General features: G+C 38.0%; 1 protein-coding gene across 3 annotated transcripts in view; it reads right to left on the bottom strand.

Moving 5' to 3' along the window:
- Positions 1-22,147, bottom strand: part of MED13L (mediator complex subunit 13L) — a 210,022-nt gene that overhangs the window by 98,274 nt on the left and 89,601 nt on the right. For all 3 annotated transcript variants that reach the window (XM_040986937.1, XM_040986938.1, XM_040986939.1), the window contains exon 3: positions 4,894-4,978. In XM_040986937.1, coding sequence (XP_040842871.1) covers positions 4,894-4,978 — 85 coding nt within the window. The remainder of the gene's footprint in view (positions 1-4,893; positions 4,979-22,147) is intronic.

Raw genomic sequence — 22,147 nt, 5'->3', positions numbered from 1 at the left:
CCAATACGGCATCTCAGTGCTGCATATGGAAGCTTACATTGTGCCACAGCACCAGACCCCATACTAGAATTCAGACATAGCACACATAAAACATCAAAAGGAGCCATTATACTTGAATTAGCTTTTTTTTTTCCAAAGTATAAATATATCTGTCCTGTATCTGTTTCAGCAACATAATTGAAAGTTGTTGTTTATACAGAACAGATCATTAGAAGGACATATCACACATTAAGAGATACAATCAGGCCAGCATGATGAGGCCACCTCTTTGTGATGCACACCAGGATCACAGCGCTGCATCAAGTCCCAGATGCTATCCTTGCCATGCAAATTCCTATTGATGCTCTTGGGCTGAAGTCCTTGGGCCCTTGACACTCACTTCAGAGACCAGAATGGACTTCCTCGCTCCTAGAGCCTACCTGGCCCAGCCCAAGCTACTGCAGGCACTGAAGACTAAATTCACAGATAGATGATATCTTTTTCTCTCTTCATTCTTACCCTCTTCTTATCCTTCCTTCTCTCTGTGCCACCACACTTTTCAACAAAATATATATTTAGAAAAAAATAGAAGTATGGGAGATGAATTCTTTGTCAAACACATGTTTACCTTCCTGTCCCAAAGACAGCAAGCTTGGCTATGGAACTCTGGTTATCTAGCATACAGAGTAGTTACTGATTTTACATTTAGTGGTAAATGCGCCGGCCAATGAAATGTGACCATAATGGAACACACCACTTCTGAACAGTAGCGCCAATGGGCTACCATGTGTTTCCCATTGTGTTTTATTCTCAAGCAGACGTTTTGGAAATATTGCACAAAGGCCACTCCATCTGCATCCGGTGGAGGGAAGAGATGCAGCAATGCTGTGCTCGAAGTCTTGCAGTGGACTGTAACATGATCTCTGCTGCTGTGAACTGCTAAGATGTTACATGTGTTCTGTTAAAACAGCAAAAGTAATCCTCATCCAATTGCTGAAAAAGGTCACTGCAAGGTTTTATGAAACAATTAATGACACCTTTATAAAGTATGCAAGGTGGAGTAAAAATGAAGAAAACAGGGCTGAGGTAAGGAATATCTGCAAAGTTGACAAGCAATGGTAGCGAATTCACCATTATAGGAACGACAAACAAAAAAGACTTAGTTGGACAAAGATATCAGACAACACAAACAGGATTAAATGAGTTATCTATGATCCCACAGAATAATGATGAAACTGCATAAGTCTTAAAAAATTCAAACTAAGGAAGAAATCATTTAGGAAATAACACTTGGAAAGTTCTGGTAACTATGATTCATGCCAGAAAGTCACAGCATCCATATTAGAGCACTAAGCAGAACATACAGTGAATAAGATCAGAAAAACCAAGCACTCTTTTTCAAAAAGACTTTCAAGTCATTTAAGTTCCAGGAAAGGGACTTATCTTTATTTTCTAAATGAAAGCCATAGGCTTTCTTTTTTCCCATAGGTAAGTCCGATAGGTTGATTCAAACAGATTTCAGAATAAATTAACAAGGCTTTATAAATCTAACAATGCAAAATAAATTTATGAGGAAAAGAAATTAGTATCATTAAAATATCAGGCAATTACATGGCACATTTTGTATATGTCATTTTAAAAAAACTCAAGCTTTATGCTATAGTTCATTAATTTACAAAATAGAAATAAAGACCTACTGACAGAGTAACTCTCCAAGCAGCAGATCCAGAAATGAAGCCAAGCCCTACCTCATCAACACTGTTTAGAACTATCTCAACTTTACTTTCTTGTAATTCAATTTAACTTAGGCTTAATTTTCATGACAAATTCTCAATTCATGAGGCAAGAAATGAATTATATAAATCTGTCTTCCTGCTTTCCTGATATTTTTTGCTCTGAAAGCAACATGCCACTATTTAAAATACAAGACTGAGAAGAAAAAAAATTCAGCTACAAATTCACTCATATTTATCTCAAATGAATAAGCTATGTCCTAAAAACAACAGTCAGCTACAAAGAATTGTGTTTAAAGGCACATTAATTACTGTATACACCTCAGAACTTAATTTCTGACACAGGATTATTAAAACAGTAAATCTGCCTGAAAGAAGCTGGCACATGCTTTAGTTCCACCTTGTTAATGTCACAAGAAAGAATATCAAATGTTCAGAATCCTTAAGAGCACCCACCTCGTAAAACCACATTAATGCTTCTGCAGGTACTCTACCTAAACAACAGATAACTCTAGGTCCACTCTAGATAACAGCTGGAACTAAAGCTCAGAACAGGACAGAACTGTGGTGGAAATATCATCTTGTGTGAGTCAGGCTTGCCAACTGTAACTCAAGTATGCTAGGCAATGAGACTGGGGTGCTACCACTCCAGCCAATGGCTTGGGAAGACATGGAACGCTTTGAGAATGCCCTTAAAAGCTTTCATCATTCAAAATTACAATATGCGGACTGTGGAAAAGTGTTGGTTTTTTTGTTTTAAAGCTTTCCTTGTTCACGTTCTCAGATAAACTACCCTGTAGAAATAATTTCTGCCCTCAAAGACCTATCCCAAGCTTGGAACATTCTGCTGTATCAGAGAGTAAAGAAGTGTTCAATTACTGAAAGAAACATGGCATGAAGGGATTCCTGTGGTCCATGCTGGAAGAAGCTGAGCAACTAAAAAGACACTGATAATAATAAGTTATTATATACTGGATTAAAGAGGAATGCATGGATCAAAATCAATACATCTGGATAAAGAGCTAAATAGCTAGGCTAGAAAAAGAAAACACCAAAGGCAAAAAGAAAGAAGGTCAAAGAGGGAAATGGAGAAAATTAAATGTTCCTTCTTTTTGTTTAAAATGCTCCTTCTTACAGCAGGCTATCAACTAACACGTCGAGGAAAGCCAGCTGTATAGCACAGCGGTTCAGACACGGCCTGGGACATGTGCATTCTATATCCAAATGCTGGGTATCCAGATTCCACTACTGATCCAGCTTCCTGCTGATAAACATGCTGCACAGCAGCTGGGTCCCTCCTAGCTGCAGCCTGGTGAAACCCACCAACCGCAATCACTGGAGGAGTAGATCAGTACGTGAGATGTTTCTCTCTTCCCCTGAATCTCTTTCTTTCAAATCTGGTTTTAATTTTAGGTAGGTAAAATGGCGGCTTTTGAAATCATGATTACAGTTATAATGGTAATACTTGAATTAGGCCAGGATTATCAAAAGAAGCTCAAATATATTGGTGAATTTGATGAGAAACATGATAATTACACACACTCATTGTATTTGGCAACATAATACTTACTAATTACAAAAATCATAGCTAAAAACTTTTAGCTTGGCAGATCACTCCAATCAAGTGATCCAACACGTTACTAACACTGTAGTGGAACCCCTCCCTACTCGATCCCAAATGCTTTTCAGACTTGAACAGTGTCTGCTTGGCTTGCAAGTCCTCTTCCTCCACTGTGTTAACTGTGAATAACTCCTTACTAATGACTGACTCACTCTAATTATGAGAATGGTATATGGGCTAGGCAGGCTTCACAAGGTGCCAGCTAAGTGATTCTGAATTCAATTAGCCCTGCTTTGCCAACATTTTAACACTAGACTCCGTTTTTAAACACATCTTAGGAACCCAGGCCTAATGAAACAATGTACCCACAGAATCCAAACAGATGACAATCCAACTTGCCATGGGCCGCATTCTCAAACTCTCCCCCAAAGAAAACAACCAGCACTATGTAACAACCAGACATCCAAGCATTAACTGATCACAGCATGCTCAATCCCAACTCCATGATACATCTGATTATTTTTGAGTCTAAGAATCCAGTAATATCTACCTAATTCCTTCCTATGCAAACTGCAAAACACGTACCTACTTTTTCCCCTCCACCCAGTGTCAGTGCTTAGCTTGTTGTACCAGATGGAAGTGAACACCAATTATTTGGGACTCAGCATCAAATGTTTCCTAATATAACACACTGAGAACAAAACACCACTACTATGATATTCCTACTAAGAAGCATAACTTGAATCTAATCATCACAACAGTCAAATGTTGCCCCAACTTAATAAAAAATGGCAATCTCAAAAAAAGAAAAAGAAGGCTGGGTTTTGATGCAGTTGTTGAGGTCCCAGTACAAGAGAGTAACGTGGTTTAAATTACGATTCTGTTTTTAATTCCAGCCTCCTGTTATGAGCACCCTACAGGATAGCTCAAGTGATTGCACCCCTGTCATCCACTTGGGAGGATCACCAGATCTTGGCTTTGATTTGGCACCGTTGTAGCTCTTTCAGGCACTTGGGGAGTGACCCTGATGACAGGAAATTTGTTTGTCATTCTCTCTGTCCCTCTGTGCTTCAAATAAATGAAAATAAACAGAGTTAAGAGGGGAGAAGGGAGTAGAAGAAGGGAGGGAAGGAGCAAGCTAAGGAAATGTTCTGATTTTAAAACAATATGAAAAGAAAAGATAATGGGTCACCGTGAATTGCCTCCCCAAGAAGTGAAAATACAAAAGATGCGACCAGAACAACTGGCAACATCTGAGCTACAGATTACACTTGCATTTGAAAATTCCTAATTGTTCTGTGCTTACATGAGAGCGGATCCTTGTCCATAAGAAATATACTTGAAATATACACCTAAATACTTAGGAGGAAGAGAGTGCATTAACCTTGAGTCTGCAAATAGTTTGGGGAATAAATTTTGAGCATACCCACACTAGTGGGGGGACAGGGTTAGATGGGAATTCACTGTACTATTCCTAACACTTCTGAGCTTGAAATTCTATCAATGGATAAAGAAGTAACCAATTTTCACAATGTAATTTTCATGCTAACCATAGATGAGTGCATGTGGGAACCTTCCAAGGATCTGGCAGTGGACTCTGTCGTGTGTTCCTTCTCTTACCTTTCTAACAGATTGTGGATCGCTTTGAAGAGCAGCGTCCTACATTCATAGGAAAGGCCATTTTCCCAGAGTCCTTCTTCCACAACTGAAAAAACAAAAAAGAAAAAAGAAAAAAAAAGAACCAGTAAAAAGGACATCCAAATAAAAATAAAGAAACTTTTAAAACATTTTTTCTAAAGAAAAGTTAATGTTAATTTATTTAATTGCAATCTCACAATGTCATATTTGCCCAAAGTTATGAAATAGTTATGTATAAAAGAAACTTTCTTTTAAAACTATGTGAAACATGAGTGACGCAATCCCTTCCCATTAAAGTTTTCTCAATCTATTCTTTCAGATATTAAAATCACTTAAAATTCTCCAATCAATCTTTCTACCTTAAAGTGCTACCAAGACTACATTTATTAAAGGAAGCAAGAATGTTACACAAACACCAGAGATATGTGTTTTCAAAGAGATTATCAAGAGGAAAATTTTCCAAAAGTGTCAAAGTTGCTTTTCTTTAAATGTTTTGAAGATCATATCTGAGTAGACTTTTTGAAGGTATGGCTTTGGGAAGACTATCAGAAAAGTTAACTCTTACTATGACATCAAATTTATTTCTTGAATTCAGCCAATTTGGCTAAGGTTTGATATTCTGGAAAACAACATATTTGCCTTTGAAGTACATACTGGGCTGCAAGTGGCTCTAACACCAGAAGAATCTAATATACTAGCGAATTCTCCGTGCATTCCTAAAATTCTTCCTTCTCATAAACACAGAAACAGTTATAAGCTTTCCTAAAGTAAGACACTCTCCTTTTAAATAATAAAAAATTCAATGCAAAAGAGCAGAAACAAAAAACCCTGATGAAAGGATGAAAACAATATTTGCACAAGAAAATTTCCTCTTCTAAACAACAAAAAAACCCGTCAGAATTAAAATACAACTAAAATACATAACATGTCCTGCACACCCTACATCTGCATGTTTCAAAAATACGTCTATATTTATTTTCCGAAGGTTGTTTTAAAAAATTATGAACTTAAATACATATTTGCTCTACCATGGCAGATAACTTTACTGTCCTGCCTAAGTGGCTATTCCTGATATGTGCAATTATACTGATGACTGCAGAAATGAAGGATAGTCAGCTGACACTTCTCTAGCAAACACTGCTCAAGACCAAACACTCAAAAGCATTCTACACTCCTCTGAAAGCATATTACTCATCTTGTCAAACACTGGGAGAGAGCCCTTCCTGAGTCTGAGATATAACAGCCCAACACAATCGACACCCCATATTAATTTGCTCTCTAACATGTTTCACTGCCCACTCTCTCACCGATCACCGAGAAAGGTGTAGACGGTGACAAGAGAAAATATCGCTTTTATCACTTCCAACTTTTACAAGGGCTCCTTTAGAGATACTGACAGGTTCACCACTTTCACTATGGTAAATACTTAAAACTCAAAACACATTGCAAAATAAATTAGTGGGAAGTTCCTAAAATGATATGAATATTGCAAATACATCTCTTCTGAACTACTCCTCAGCTTGGCTACTGCTTTTTATGCAAGGTAAGTCTTTATGTGACCAAGAATGTTGCTGATGCAGCATTTGTACAAGTGTCGCAGTTTTATTTTCAGGACTTGTTCTTCCAGGTTTATATCACCTCCTCAGCGTGTTATTTAAAAATTCACCTCAGAATGCAGCACATTTTTTAAAAATCATTTCAAAAGAGTAAGCATTAAGACTTTAACTCAAATTATCAAATACTATGGATCTTTATCAAGTATTTTTTGTTTCTCAATACATGCTTTATAACAAACCCTACTTCTAAACAATTTGGTATACAGCGAAATCAGAATCTAAATAATGTCTATGATATATGTCACTTAAATCTCCTTTAATATAAAATAACCCATCTCTTTTTGTCTTGCTTTTAAATGTACTCATTGTTTTAAAAAGATTTATTTTTATTCAAAGGTTAGATACAGAGAGGAGGAAAGACACAGAGAAAGAGCTTCTGTCCACTGATTCACTCCTCAAGCGTCCACGACAGCCGGAGCTGCACTGATCTGAAGCCACCAACCAGGAACCTCTTCCGGGTCTCCCACACTGGTACAGTGTCCCAAAGCTTTGGGCCGTCCTCCACCGACTTCCCAGGCCACAAGAAAGGAGATGAAAGGCAAGCAGGATAGCCAGGAAATGAAATGGCACCCATATGGGATCCTGGTGTTTACAAGGCAAGGACTTTAGCCACCAGGCTACCATGCTGGACCCTAAATGCACACTTGCTTTTGTCAAGAAACAAGATTACTGATCCTATAGAATATCACATATTCACATTTAATTTTCAGCTTTAATATCAGCATTGCTTTGACCTTATCAGAAGATAGCAAACTAACATTTTTAGCCAACAACTAAACTTTCTTCTTCCTCAAAGGATCCGAAATATTATATTAACAGATAAAGGTGTTATAGCTGCCCAGTCATGCCATATACATCACCGAAACAGCCTGTGCACTCGAGGTAATACCAGCTTCATCATATCTGCTGTATGCCAGGCACAATTGTACAAGTTCATCCTGATTTCAAAGATTTTACAATGACTTCTCCTTTTTTAAAGATTTACTTACTTTTGTTGGTAAGTCAGATACACAGAGAGGAGGAGAGACAGAGAGGAAGATCATTCATCTGCTGATCCACTCCCCAGGTGGCCACAACAGCCAGGGCTGAACCAATTCGAAGCCAGGAGCCAGGAGCCAGGAGCTTCTTCCAGGTCTCCCACGCGGTTACAGGGTCCCAAGGCTTTGAGCCATCCTTATTTGTGGGTAAAAGAATGACAGAGGGCCCGAAGCCATGGCCTAGCAGCTAAAGTCTTTGCCTTGATCATGCCGGGATCCCATATGGGCACCAGTTCTAATCCCAACAGCCCCGCTCCCTAACCAGCTCCCTGCTTGAGGCCTGGGAAAGCAGTGGAGGACGGCGCAAAGCCTTGAGACCCTGCAACCATGTGGGAGACTCAGAAGAGCTCCTGGCTCTGGATCAGTTTAGCTCCGGCCATTGTGGTCACTTGTGGAGTGAATCATGGGACGGAAAATATTTCTATCTCTTCTCTCTCTCTCTCTCTCTCTCTCTCTCTCTCTCTCTCTGTATATATGTATACATGTATATACATATATATACACACACATATGTATATGTATATATGTATAACTTTGCAATAAAAACAAATAAATATTTTTAAAAAAGAATGACAGAATTAGCCAAAAGAATTTTTTTAAGTATACATTTTCCTATTATTCTTACGACCAGATTAAAAATAAAAGTATCAGCTCAACTGCCTATTAAAAAAAATATTTTGGCATTAACAATCTCTCTCAAACTGTAAAAACTATAATCAGAAATTGTTTAACTTGTTATTATTCAACCCTTTTAAAACAGTAATCTCTCAAAATCAAATATTTAAACTACAAAAGTACTATATATTCTTTTAGCAGAAGACACAGTGTTTTATAAAGAAAATTTCTAAATAGAAGTAATTACTGCTTAGTGCCCAAATATTTCAAAATCCTAACAAATTGCAATATAACTTCTTTCAACTTTACAAAACAGGGCTCCTTGCTGAATTAATAAGCATCTTTAAAAGAAAACCCATATAAAAGGTTCTGGGGGAGTCAATATGGCAAACTATCAAAGCAATGCATACTTCAATGATTTTGTGTTTCCCAGCAGAGATCTTGGAAAGATGTCCCTTCCAATTGCACAAATGAAACTGACATACTTCACTTGAAGGGGAAAAAAACTGGGGGAGGGAGACTGGAGTAGGGCAGGGAGGAGCATAAAGATTGTGAAACCCTGAAGAAATCCAAGCTCACGCTTTTAGAATTCAGGTCATCCCGCCTAGCACAGTTTAAAAGTAGAATTACTTTCAAAGAATACATATTTCCTCTGAGCCATGATACATATTTCCTTTTAATATATCATATTGCAGCAACAGCTAAAATGAATGTCTAGACATCAAAAACACTTCTTACTCCCACCTACTGTTTTTTTACCTCAGGCATCAGAACTAATGAAACCTATTATCCAGAACATTGAGTTCAGCAACCACATTGGCCACTGCAAATACTGCAAGCGGGAGGGGCACTTTAGGGGATGACACTCTTATTCACCCATTAAAAATTACTGAGAATCAAATTCTGCTCCAAACTACAGAAACACAAATAGATTAAAACAAGACACATGAAACGACGAGCCTGTTCCCCAGTTAGACTTCAGTGACAAACCGCTGAAGGGGGCACAGCTCTGCCTTTATCATTTGCCCACTGCCTTTGCTTTCCACCTCTACATTCAAAAAAATTGTTTAAATTGTTTCAAAAAATTTTAATCATTCAGTTTACTTCCTAAGAACTATCACAGAAGATGCTGCTAGGAGAAATCACACAGGAATTTTATGGATCATACCAAATGACATAATATTTTCATAGAATTTAAGTTAAAATTAGGAATAATTTCTGAAAAACTGACTTACAAAGTGGCATTATTTCTGAAAAATAACAGTGTACCCACAACAATTCAATTACATACAACACCACTGGCTGATCACAGTTATGCTGCCATCAAGTGCTTATAAACTCTGTATCTGAAATTATTAATAACTAAAGAAACGTACTACTTCTATCAAGTTCAACCACTCAGAGCTCTGATTATTTTAATTGCTTGTGCAGTATGGAGCATTTTATTTCACTTAACAATATTTCACTTAACAATGTTGAAATTGTATTTAAATTTCCCAATATACAAATTCATCAAATATGATATACAAGAAAATAAAATAGAGGCATGTATCAAAATGGTCCATTTGTTCAGACCTAATTGCAAATTTAATAATTACACAAATATTGAAAGTGTCCATGAGACAGAGGCATAGCTGTGTTTCCAAACTGTAGCAGTATACTGTCCTCCTGAGGAATCTCGCACAGCACGAGCAGCATGGGCCTTGGCCAGCTGCAGGATCACCGGAATCTTAATGACAGCGTCTACACAGCATTGTAGCAATGGAGACATGACCCAACTTAGCATTTCAATGGATCACAGCACTCCATGTAAAACCAGTAAACTTTAAACTGAAGGTGACCAGAAAACCAAATTTCTAGATAAATTACACAATACTTTCAAAAGACAATTACTGCAGAAAATGGGCTTCAGTGTCACTTTAATAGCTTCACACTGGAAAAGCAACCTTGTACAATGGCTGCTATTAACTTCTAAAAACAAAATCTGCCCCCGTTTGTCACTCCTTTCGAAGATTTTATTATTGCTTTATCTTCTAAATCTTTTAACACACGGTCAATGTCTTTTAATACATAATCTAAAATACATAATCAAGAGTCCAGAAGCACGATCATTAAAATTAATAGTTATCTTTGGTTGGAATAATGATTTATTTATTTCTTCTTTATTAATGTGCATTTTCCACACTTTCTTCTAAGGACACACATCTCTTTCATAGGCACACATATTTGAAATATTTTGAAAATAAAGCTTCTGTTGCTCCTTAAATAGCTACACACTCTGGGGGGAGGGAAGGGGGCACAAGCTCAGCAATCACAAAGATCATCCTTGTCACAGAACAGGAACCACCACAAGACAATTTCGAGAAGGAAAACCAAACATGTGATTCAGAATCTGGGTTTACACTAAAATCCATTAATGTTACAAGCAAACCCGTGCTAAACATCCTCTAGGACAATGATTTTACTCAAGATAACTTATCCACTGATGTCAACACTGGCATAATTGAGCAGTAAAATTTTTTTTAATTCCTTCCAGTGTTCAGACATAATTTTATTTTAAACGTTTATACCTACACACATGTACACACACCAGCCTGCTAGTAAAATTCTGACAGGGCAAGTCCCCAAATTGCCTTTTACACTAAAGCTGAAACAGTTGTCTGACACTGCTATTACAGTGAGTAATCCTTGCAGCTGTCTCCTTGGTATTCTCTCCCCACCCCCACCTATCCAGCATTTCTGTTCTTGCTACAATAATCTTAAAGAGCGTTTTACAGGAGCCTTAGCCCTGGCTGAGGGCACTCTTCGGCGTGACCGAGAGAACATGGAAACACGATTCATTAGACACGCCTGGAGTGGTAACAATGGTGCTGCTGCTTGCTGCCTTTCATTCCGTACATCAGGCTGAGACGAATGCATTCTCGTTACACAACAAGCACATTTATACACAGGAAAAAACTGTAATCACCTTTGATTAAGAGACAGCATATATTTGCTACTTGAGCCGCCAGCCATAGTGACATAGTAATTATTTTTTAGTTGACAGGTTAAAATAGCAAATGTAGCAAAAATAACAGAGACAGAGAAAGACAAGTCTAAAGCTTGGCACACAAAGGCGGCTTCAGACCATGCCCAGTACCACCGCCCGAAGACCTGGTAGGTGCCCAGTCTACTTCTATGGCAAATAGAAGGGATGCCGATTAAGCAAACTCTTTCTATAGACTCAAGTGCTTGAAGCCACAAATTATTAATGTACAAAACTCAACAATAGTATAAACTCCCTCCTCTTTTTCCATTATTTTACAAGCATGGTAAAAATGATTTGTTTTCTTTTTTTCCTATTATCTAGGTTTATATAAACCAAAATGATATTTTAGCTTATACAAAATGCTGCTCTAAGACCACAAAACCTGCTTCCTAACATTTTTTTTTAAAAGGTGATTTTGATTAATAGAACTGTGTATCAACCTACCATTTCAACAACATTCTTCAATCATTACACCTGGCTTAACAAAAGCTTCAACTATAAAGCCCTAATTTAAACTAAAAAACAAAAGTCTTACTCCAAATTATACAGTTGATATTGCAAGTCAATTTTCATACAGGATTTTTACAAGTGAAGCACCTCTCCACGTTGACAACTGCAGTATTCTGTGGGGTCAAGTACAAGTGTTAATGGAAAACTTGGTAGCTAATGGGGAGAGGGAAGTATTCACAGTTAAAATGCCAGTTCAGAAGCCACTCCTAATGCAGACCCCGTCAGGCAGTTACCCTTTCAAGTTGCTGGTTTCCTGTCTCCCACATGGGAGATGTGGATTTAGTTTCAGGCTTCAGGCTGGCGCACCTAGCCTTCACAGGCATCCGAAGGGGCGAAGCAGGGAATGGCAGTTATTCCATGCACTCTGGCTTGCTAGCTCTCGCTCCTCCTCTCCCTGGATTATATTTATGTATGTACGAATGTGTGTATACATATATTTATATATATATTCATTCACCAAGGACTGAAAGATTACAATTAAACCAAATTACTGCAGTGTTTTTAGCATTAGCAGATTCTATATAAATCAAGCACTTTACAAAAACCTTCTCCAACATTATTTTACTTACAATACACTTTCAAAATAACTATTTGCACATGCCAAATATTTTTAAGTAGTAAAATCTAAAACAAGCAAACAAACCTACTCCAATTCAAATCTTTGAAATTTAAAACAATTGCTTCAAAATTGTTATGTCAACCAAGCACATCTTTGTGAAATTATCCTGTTCGATTTTAGAATTTTCTGATTTGTACTACCACACCAGGTCACACTAAGTGTCAAGGTAGGACCACTCATCTCTGATATGCACTTTAACAGAGTATATTTGCAAAAGAAGTCTTAATGTGTTCTACCCACTACAATTAGACAAGCTTAAAATTTGTATGATGTGAATCAAGTAACAAGTCTTACAACAGAGGATACCAGCTACATCCCAAGGATCCCTCTTACTTGTATTTTCGTTTTACATTATACAAAATCTTGGCTCCCCCAAATTAGTCACATGGCTTCACACACTTTCCTTGACCAATCATGGCACAGAAAAGATAAATTTACTCATATAAAGCATGTCACCAAACAAAAGGAATTTCTGCTTACAAAGGTTTTTTTTCTATTAATGAACTAATTTGAGAGGCAGAGGAGAGACACAGATAGCAATACTAATTAATTACTAATTACTCCTCCAAACGGCCACAATGGCTGGGACTGAGTCAAGCTGAAGCCAGGTACAAAGAATTTAATCCAATTCTCCCAATGTTGGGTGGCAGGAGCCAAGTCATTGGGTCTTCACTGTTACTTCTTACTGTGTGTATGAGCAGAACGCTCAAGTCAGAATCCAGGGCTGGGCATCAAACCAAGGCACTGCAATGTATAATCTGGGCCTCTTCAGCACAAGGCCAAGCGAGGCTTTCAGTTCAAATGGATTTGTAAAGGTGTGTTTCGGCACAGTGCCTCAAGTCACCCCTTGGCATGCCTGTATCCAGTGAGATGCCTGGTCATATGACAGATACTTGGTTTCTGATCGAGCTTCCTGCTAATTCATCTTCTGGGAGACAGCAAGAAGGAAAGAAGGGTTCTAGCTCATAAAATAAAACATAACCTCAGCATATTTTAGCTAAATACTACTTAGTCTTGAAATGAATTTCCATTACATTAATTTGATTTAATGGAATCAGAAATTATTTTTTATTTTTTACTTTAAAAAATGGCCAGAATGAATTACCTCTCCTCTTAAGGCTTTAAAATTAATTTATGATTTTTAGTGAGAAAACAATATCTGAATGCAATGAAAGCTTTTCAAAACTTTTAAAAAAACAAGTCTTCGGCCCGGCGCAGTGGCGCAAGTGGTTAAGGTCCTCGCCTTGCACACCCGGGATCCCATATGGGCGCCGGCTCTATCCCAGCAGCCCCGCTTCCCTTCCAGCTCCCCGCCTGTGGCCCGGGAAAGCAGTCAAGGACGGCCCAAGGCTTTGGGACCCTGCACCCGCGTGGGAGACCCAGAAGAGGCTCCTGGCTTCGGATCGGCATAGCATCAGCTTTTGCACTCACTTGGGGAGTGAATCAGCGGACGGAAGATCTTCCTCTCTGTCTCTCCTCTCTGTATATCCGCCTTTCCAATAAAACATAATAAAAATAAATCTTAAAAAAAAAAAACAAGTCTTCATCCACAACTTAAAAACTTTTCAGCTCATAAGGAAAAACTGTATTTCTTTTTAAACACTGTTTTCCTTTTTTCTTTTTAAAGATTTGTTAATTATTTTTACTGGAAAGGCAGATTTATACAGAGAGGAGATACACAGAGAAAGATCTCCCACCCGCTATTTTACTCCCCAAGCGGCTCCAATGGTCAGAGTTAAGCCAATCTGAAGCCAGGAGCTTCTTCTAGGTCTCCCATGCGGGTGCAGGATCCCAAGGCTTTGTGCCGTCCTCGACTGCTTTGCCAGGCCATAAGCAGGGAGCTGGATGGGAAGCAGAGCAACTGGTACACAAAGGGGTACCCAGGTGGCTTCCTGGCATGTGCAAGTCAGGGACTTTAGCCATTAAACTACCATGGCAGGCCCCCCAAAATTTATAAGTGACGTAAATATCCTATACTGTCAACATTTCGGAAAGGAAACAACTTCTTTAGGACACAAGATCAATTACTCGCACATAATGTTGAGTAGTTTTCCCAAAATTAGCAAAGCAATTAGAAACCCAATAACCCCCTGTGACCCACACTCTGCAGTACGGCAGGACTGAATAGTCTCACTCCCACTAGGGGCAGTGGTTTTGTCGTTGAGATCCCTTGAGTACAAGTCTGTTTTGGGAAAGCTTTGGACATGTCTCTGACCCTTCCACTCTGACCAGTGAAGCTGCAGTTTTATACAATGAGAACATATAAATTTCAATAGTGAGTCCACTTGTAAAGATAAGCAGTGTTTATAAAGAGGACAGAGTCTGCAAACCACTGGAAAGGGAAAAGGAGTAAATACTACTTAGAAATCCAGAAAATCTGGCAAAGCTAAATTTGACAAGTTCTGCTACTGCCTTTAATGTTAGCTCTACACTGAGATTCTTCCCAGCTCTGATTGCATCATTAGGATGAGGTACACTGGATATTGGGAGACCCTCCCAAGAAAGACTCTTAGGATTTCAGATGTTTACAGAGACAAGTCCTAGCCAATCTACTTCTTCTCATCTCAAAACCGAGCAGCCAAACCAGCATGAAGTTCTACATTAAAGGTTTAATCAGTTGTTGATATGCTAGACTTCTAATCCATCTGCCACTTAGAATAGGAAAAATTCTATTTTCCAAGTAATTAACTTATTAATTGCTTTTTTGAAATATGGTATTAATACTTTGCCAACTGATGTTCAACCACATGGATTTTTCTTTCCAGTTTTTCAATTAGATTTACCACTTAGGGACAAAGAACAAAGTTTTATCTGTCAGTTTCTCAAAGGTTACAATAGTTTGTTTGTTGCACAATAATTCGTTTATCTTGCATGAAATTTTCTGATGTAACTCATAATTTTACAAGTTTTTAAGATTGTGCTTCAAATTTAGAAAACAGAGTAAGTGAAATTAAAGGTAGTACTGTGCATATACATAATATATATATTTACACATACAATATATAATACATATATGTATTATATGTATTGTATATACCATATGCAGCCTTAAAAATGGACAAAAATATACATATATTCAATTGTTACTTTACCCACCTAAAATGGGTTAGCAATTCAAATTAAGGAAAACAGTCTACTGAAGAAATGCAGTTAACATGAAACATGATTTTCAGACAGAAGAACAAGGTACAAATACTGTTTTCAGCTTCTTTTATAATCCAGTTTCTTCAGGAAGCAAAGAGCTTAAAGCAGTGTAGTCTCCATTTACTCAAATCTATTCCCAGATGAAAATGTCTTCTTAAAATTTAAATCACTCCATGAAATTCTTCAGTATAAAGTCCTGCTTGAGTGCTCTTTATGACATATTGTCTACAAGTTCCCACTTAATCTCACCTCTAGCAACTTCTTCCAGCTTTCACTTTCAACAGCTTCAGCAGCACTAGCCTGCTGTCTACTGCTTCCACAAAGCAAGTTCAGGTACTGCCCTTCCTTTGCCTGTGTCTAGCTGGCTTGTCTTCAGCTGAGTCCCCTCCAAGAGGCTTTTCCTACTTTACCAACTTATCCACAATGGCTATTTTCCATTTTCCCATCAATTGCTTTATAACATACAAGAATCATTCATTTCTTTGCTAACCATCTTATTCACACAGAAGACTATCAGTACTGTCTGTACAAAGGCAGTATCAGTGCTTGTGTGCCTAATGGCTGCACAGACCCTTCCATAAAGAAAACCCACTGTGACTCGGAAAAAACATTCACAGTGAAGCAAAACGCAATCTACCGCCCAAAGACAGCACTACCTTGGGTTCTGAGATAGGAATTACTTACATGACACTGCAATATAAATCTAAGGATTGTTATACTATGCAAAGAGCAAAAAACATTTCCCTTTGTGTTTTTTCTATTTATGATTTAAGGAAAGTTGTGCACATTTTCACAGTCATGACTTTATATTATTTCCATAGAAACTGACTACGATCATAATTAAAGCATGAAAACATTTCTATAGGAACAAGTACATAAAAGATGAAAATAGGATTCTACTTGAACCTTTAATAATTGGCAAGATGAGAATGACTAATAAATAATATTATTGGGAAAAACAAACCAAGAAAATATGCTAATTTAAAACTCAATAATGAAAACACTATTAGAATGTAAAAATCAATGTCATAAAGTGAATTTCATTAGTTTCGTCTGTTAAATTTAAATCATTTTAAATTATAAAATACCTATCACAGTAACAAACATTTAGCAACAGATTTAACTCTTTACCTCACCACCATTTGCATAATTGATTCTGAAGGTTATTATTATGGATGAAGCTTATTAAGGGATTCAAACTCACAGGATTCAAACACAGGCACATTCATATCAGGATCAACAAAAAAAGCTATATGACCATGAAATGATATTAAATTCTGTATGATATTATATATTGATATTTCTGAGTGTCAGAACAGTATGTGTTATTTATCTCCATCTATTGGACATGGAGAGTAAAATTTCCCCATTATTATCACAAGCCACACTGATGAGGGCCCAAGAACCTGGGGAGCAGGGAGAGGAGATACAAAAAAATTAATTTTACACTGAAATGTCACAGAATGTTTCTGTAGAAGTTTTAACAATTTTGCATGATTTTTGACTTGGAAAGACACTGTAATTGTTCTCAAATACCTTTGCCTTCCATATGTCCAAAATGCTGTGATCTGTTAACAATTTTAAAATTTAATTTCGAGTTACGTATAATAGAGATGTGACTAAATTACAAATTTTGACATAGCAGACAACATTTAAAAGATTTTTTATCTAATTCTTAAAACTGAAAGTGAAGAGAAACACAATGGCCTTTTTACAAGGACTACTCATACTCGTTATACAGATTTTCCGCTTACAACAAGTCAGGCACTTTCTAATTTTCAGAGCCCAACTTTTTCTTAAGCTATTTTGCCTATCTGAAGGTAAGTGAAATTAAGACATATAATCCATAGTGATCTGAAAGTGGGTCTTTGCCTACTCAAGCCCAACAGAAGAGAAAACTCTGTATAAATAAGAGATTCGAAAGTGGGGACGGATCCACATGTACCATGTACATCCATGGTTGTCACCAAAATTTCAACACACCACCACCAAGCATGGCTTCAGGGCTTTAGTTACAAGATGGCAGGACTCAACCAGAGTCCCTGATCTCTATGAATTCCCTGACTAGCATAAAATTTTCTTAAACTCTTAAAAAGAAAAAGCCTAAACATACCTCATTAACATGAAAATTACAATCCCCTTTAAAATGATCATAATTGTATAAACATAATGAACAAAAGCATTGGCCAACAGCAATAAAATAAAAATGTTCCACACTTGCCTTACTTTAGTTCAGCTAAGAACTATCTTAAAAATAAAACCCTCCAGATTGCGCAGTTTCAATTTTCCACTGCTCATTTTCTACAGCAATCTGACCAAGAATCCCCCACCCCTGGAAATGGGGCGAGGCAAGGGCAAGGGGAAGAGAAGGCTAACCTCAAAAAAACTGAATCTCTGAAAAATAAATCTTTGGTAACTTGCCCAGTTTTTCTGAAAATATCAACGAAAAGATAATGATACCATAAAGTATAAGGCCATTTTAGAAATGAGCAAGTCAAGCTTGTCAAAAGGCCAGAAAGGACTTTCTGGAAAGAATGATAAGCATCTTGGAATCTCGCTACTTCTCTCACACACTGAGCTCCAATCTGCAGCCTTCTCCCTCTGAGCCAATGCACTTGATGGGTGTGATAACAGATGGATCATTGTATCTGCCAACTTCCTGTGATGTACTGTGTGAGGACTGATAATTTGGTGACTACAGAAGTCCTCCACCAGACAATGCAGGCAACACTGGCATTCAGGGAGTAGCTGCACGCATCCTCTGACAGGCTGCAGGCACCAGCTATGTGCATTTTTGTGTGGTATAAGCTCTGCAAGTAACTAAGCCACTCTGAAAAACTTAGAAACTGAATAAACTGGAAAATAACTAGAAAAATAAGAGAATGAACAAATGTATTATACTCACAATGGCATTTTTAACAATGTATATGAAAAATATATATTGCTGAAAGGTCTTATCACAGCTTCATGATCAGTTTATCAGACTAACGCATGCATTTTTTTTTTTAAAAAAAAAGCTGCTTTGCGTTTGAATTTTCAGAGTTCAAAAACCTGGAAAATGGTGGCAATTGGGTCAAATGACTCTGGTGCATGGGAGACCTATCTTGGTCACTGAAGGATTATTAGAACCCCCAGACTTCACCTATTAACCGCCACCAGCACCTTATCCCCCCAGCTGCAGCAATCACAAAGTCGCCATGTTTTACCAAGGGGCCTGCTACTTGACCCCTCCCCCAACCCAAAAAATCACTTTGCTTGAGAATCACTGGACTGGATAATGTAAAGTTCCATTCTCTCAATTTCCATGTTCATTTTAAAAAGGAAGGAATTCTTATGAGAATTTTATTTATGGAAATTACACATAAAATCTATAATGTACATGATGTGTATCAACTGAGCACATGTCATTGAAAGGCAGAAAGAACATCCAAAGCCTGGACAAACTATTCACATGGCTGTACAGGCAACTGTAAAGCCACTTGACTACCAAGCATTAAGAATACATCTTCGTGCTCGCTTCGGCAGCACATATACTAGAACAGGAATACATCTTACTCTTACAAAACAGCATAGCTCTGCCACAACACCATGTATAACTGATCTGTTCCTCCCAGATCCTCATAAAGTAAACTGCAGCACGCCGGGCACCACTTTACAGAACTGTCTACTTTAACAAATGTTCAGAAACAAAACTCTAACTTTTAGGCTCTGGTGAAGAAACAAGCTCCACAAATATTCTCATGAAATCACATTTTAGAGATAACAGCACCAAAATAAGTAATGACATACTATTTTACTGGAACATCTCTGGAAACTGCCAGATATACTTAAGTAACTGGGAAAGGGGATTTATTTGTCAGTTTTCCAACAATCTAATGAAATACCTTTCCTAAGTACCAAGCATTACCAACCAACAACCAGGACCAAGTCACCAGCTATAAAGTTTCCTATGAAGTATTTTAAAAATAATAAAAAATAATTTTAAAAAGTATTTTATCAGCATTTGAAGTAAATGTTCTATAATCAAACTAAATGTCTTTACATGTGGAGATATGATTTTTTTATTTCTTCATACATGTTTATTTTTGCAATTTTATTCTTTACCAGTCCTAAATTAACTAAGCAAAAAGAGAAAAAGACAACTAGGGGAAATAAACCAACATCACTTGCTACACAGCTCCACTAGTGAATTAGAAAAATTAAAACTAGAAATTCTTGAAAGACCCTTATGTTCACATGATTGACAATAGGTAAGACAGCACAAAAGCGCCTGACACTCTGGCAGAAAGCACCAATGAAGAGGCACAATTCCTCCCAACTAGTAAGGAGGCTGTTAGTGCTACTAAAAAGAACTAGAACCTCCCAGTGGGCTGCATGGTTTGTGTTTTTCATCCTGCATTTCTGGATCACATTTCTGTGGTACACCCATGGAAAACATCACTCTTACGTTCAATAATTAGCATCTCTCCCTCCACCTCCCACACGCAGGAGTCCTCACGCTCCATCTAAACTGGAGTAGAAAGTGAAATTCCAACCACCTGGGAAATCCCTACACAGAGAGAAGAAAGTTGTAGTATATTGCCTGGAGACCAAGCAAATACTATAGCTATTGATTCGCTGAATAACTGTTTTATACAAGCCAGGGACCCCATGGCTACGATGAGGCCTCTGATGATGAACACAGGTCACGTGGTATGACACACTTTCCAAGTATGGCTGCCACCACACATCCTGTCATACATTCCTATTTTACAATGAGACACTGCCCATTCTATCAAGTGCTGGGGTCTATGTCCAATCAGCTTAGTCAATGTAGCTCTTTATGACTGTTTCAACAGCAAAACACAGCCCAAGTGACACTCTGCCAATCCCAGGTCCAAAGCTAAGAAACTGCCAGTTTCTATATTCTGCCCCTTAGGGGGCTCATATTTGGAAATCAACCAATGTGCTGGGAGGAAAACTAGCCTCCAAGAAGACAGCACATGCAGTTGGTAGTTCTCATCCACATTTTCAATCAATATACCTACCAACAGCCAGAACCAAGCCACCAGCTATAAAGTTACCTTCAGAGGCGATGAGGGCCAGGCCTTGGAGTCACTCCTAGCCTTGCAGTCCTCCCAGCTGAGCCCTCAGCCATCCTGGAGCACAAAGTATTGTTTTGTTTCTGACTCAGTGTATAACCCACTGAGCCTAAGGGCCATTTAAAGGGCCCAATTGTACTTTCTGAGGTTGCAGACATCATGGCAGAAAAACCAACCCTATCTATCATGGCCTGTTCAAATGCTTGGCTTAAATAACTAGAGAACATTAAGAAATTGGTCGCAGCTTTCCATCACCTTATCTGAGGTGGTCTGTTAACAGCAATGGATAACCAGGACAAGGGAACAGGACAAGAAGAGGCAGCTGCTGTGCTGGCCACTAATGGTATCAAACACGAGGTAAATGAAGACAGGAGGTAACAGCTGCCCAAAAAGAGAATAGCAAGAACAACCTCTTATAGCAGAAAGGAACGTGGCATTCTGAGATAAGTCAATCTGATACACGAGAGCTAAAAGATGCAGAAATGTGTAACTGAGAAATTGTTTTCAGCATAAAAAGCCACCGGGGTGATTTATGTATAGCACTTTTTCAAAGACCCTTTGGTAGCTGCATGTCTCTTAATGTTAAAGAAAGAAGCTGAGGAAACACTTTGGTTCCTTTAGAGGTGCAGGCAAATCACTACTGTTTCTCAAACTGGGGCCTGGGAAATCTCCACATCCTCCACAGCACACTTGTTTTGTATTTCCACAAAATTTTTTTTGATATTAGTGCTTATTTGAGTTCCTTTAGAATGACCTCCGCATAACTGAAAACATCACAAAATTTCCAGGCCTGTGTTTACATGTGCACATCCCACTCAATTGCTAATGAGAAAAGAACAGACTACATATATATAATTTTCTTTCACACCAAATGAGGGCCAAATGGAGCTACAGTAAGCTGTGCTTAAGAAAGTGTTACAGCAGTTCAAAAGTAGGAAATGGTGGAAGAACTGAGTCATCACACCCTCCACTGTAGAAAAGCCAAAATTAAACAGATCCCTAAGCAGACAGAACCAAACTCTCGCCATGAGCACAAATGTGTAGTCAAGTATGCATCATGCCGTGTATTCATTAAGTTGCATCTTTGTCAGCTATAGGATTTATCATATGTAACCTATAAAATCATTTGTTTTCTAATTATACAGTACCTACAAATGTCATTTATTACAAATTAGTGGTATCCTAGTTTCTAAATTGTAATATAGAGCTTTTATTAACAGTATATATAAATTGGTGACCATCACAACACACTTCATGTGCTGCATGCATTTTCATGGAGATTTTATTTATTTTCTGAATAAGCTTAAGATCTCAGCTGATTTTGACAATTGTTTTAGGAAAGTCTTCTTCCAATTCAGTATTCACTTGGCTAAATTCTTTTTCCCTCTGCCCAACCTAGTTCAAGTACTACTTCTCGACCACTCCTGCCGTAAGCTCTCTGGTCTTCTCCAAACTCCGACTTTGCCTCTCTGCCACAGCACACACACTCCTGACACAACGTGCTGTTGTGCTGTTGTCTTATCACTAAGATGGGTGATGAGGAGATGATCGCAGCAGTGATCCTGGTGGTATGACAAAAACGAGGG

This window comes from Ochotona curzoniae, unplaced genomic scaffold, assembly GCF_017591425.1.
Source record: "Ochotona curzoniae isolate NIBS_2020 unplaced genomic scaffold, NIBS_Ocur_1.0 contig_46, whole genome shotgun sequence".
NCBI classification, from domain to species: Eukaryota; Metazoa; Chordata; class Mammalia; order Lagomorpha; family Ochotonidae; genus Ochotona; species Ochotona curzoniae.
Note: the sequence above shows the minus strand (reverse complement) of the source record. Positions and strands in the feature narration are given on the sequence as shown.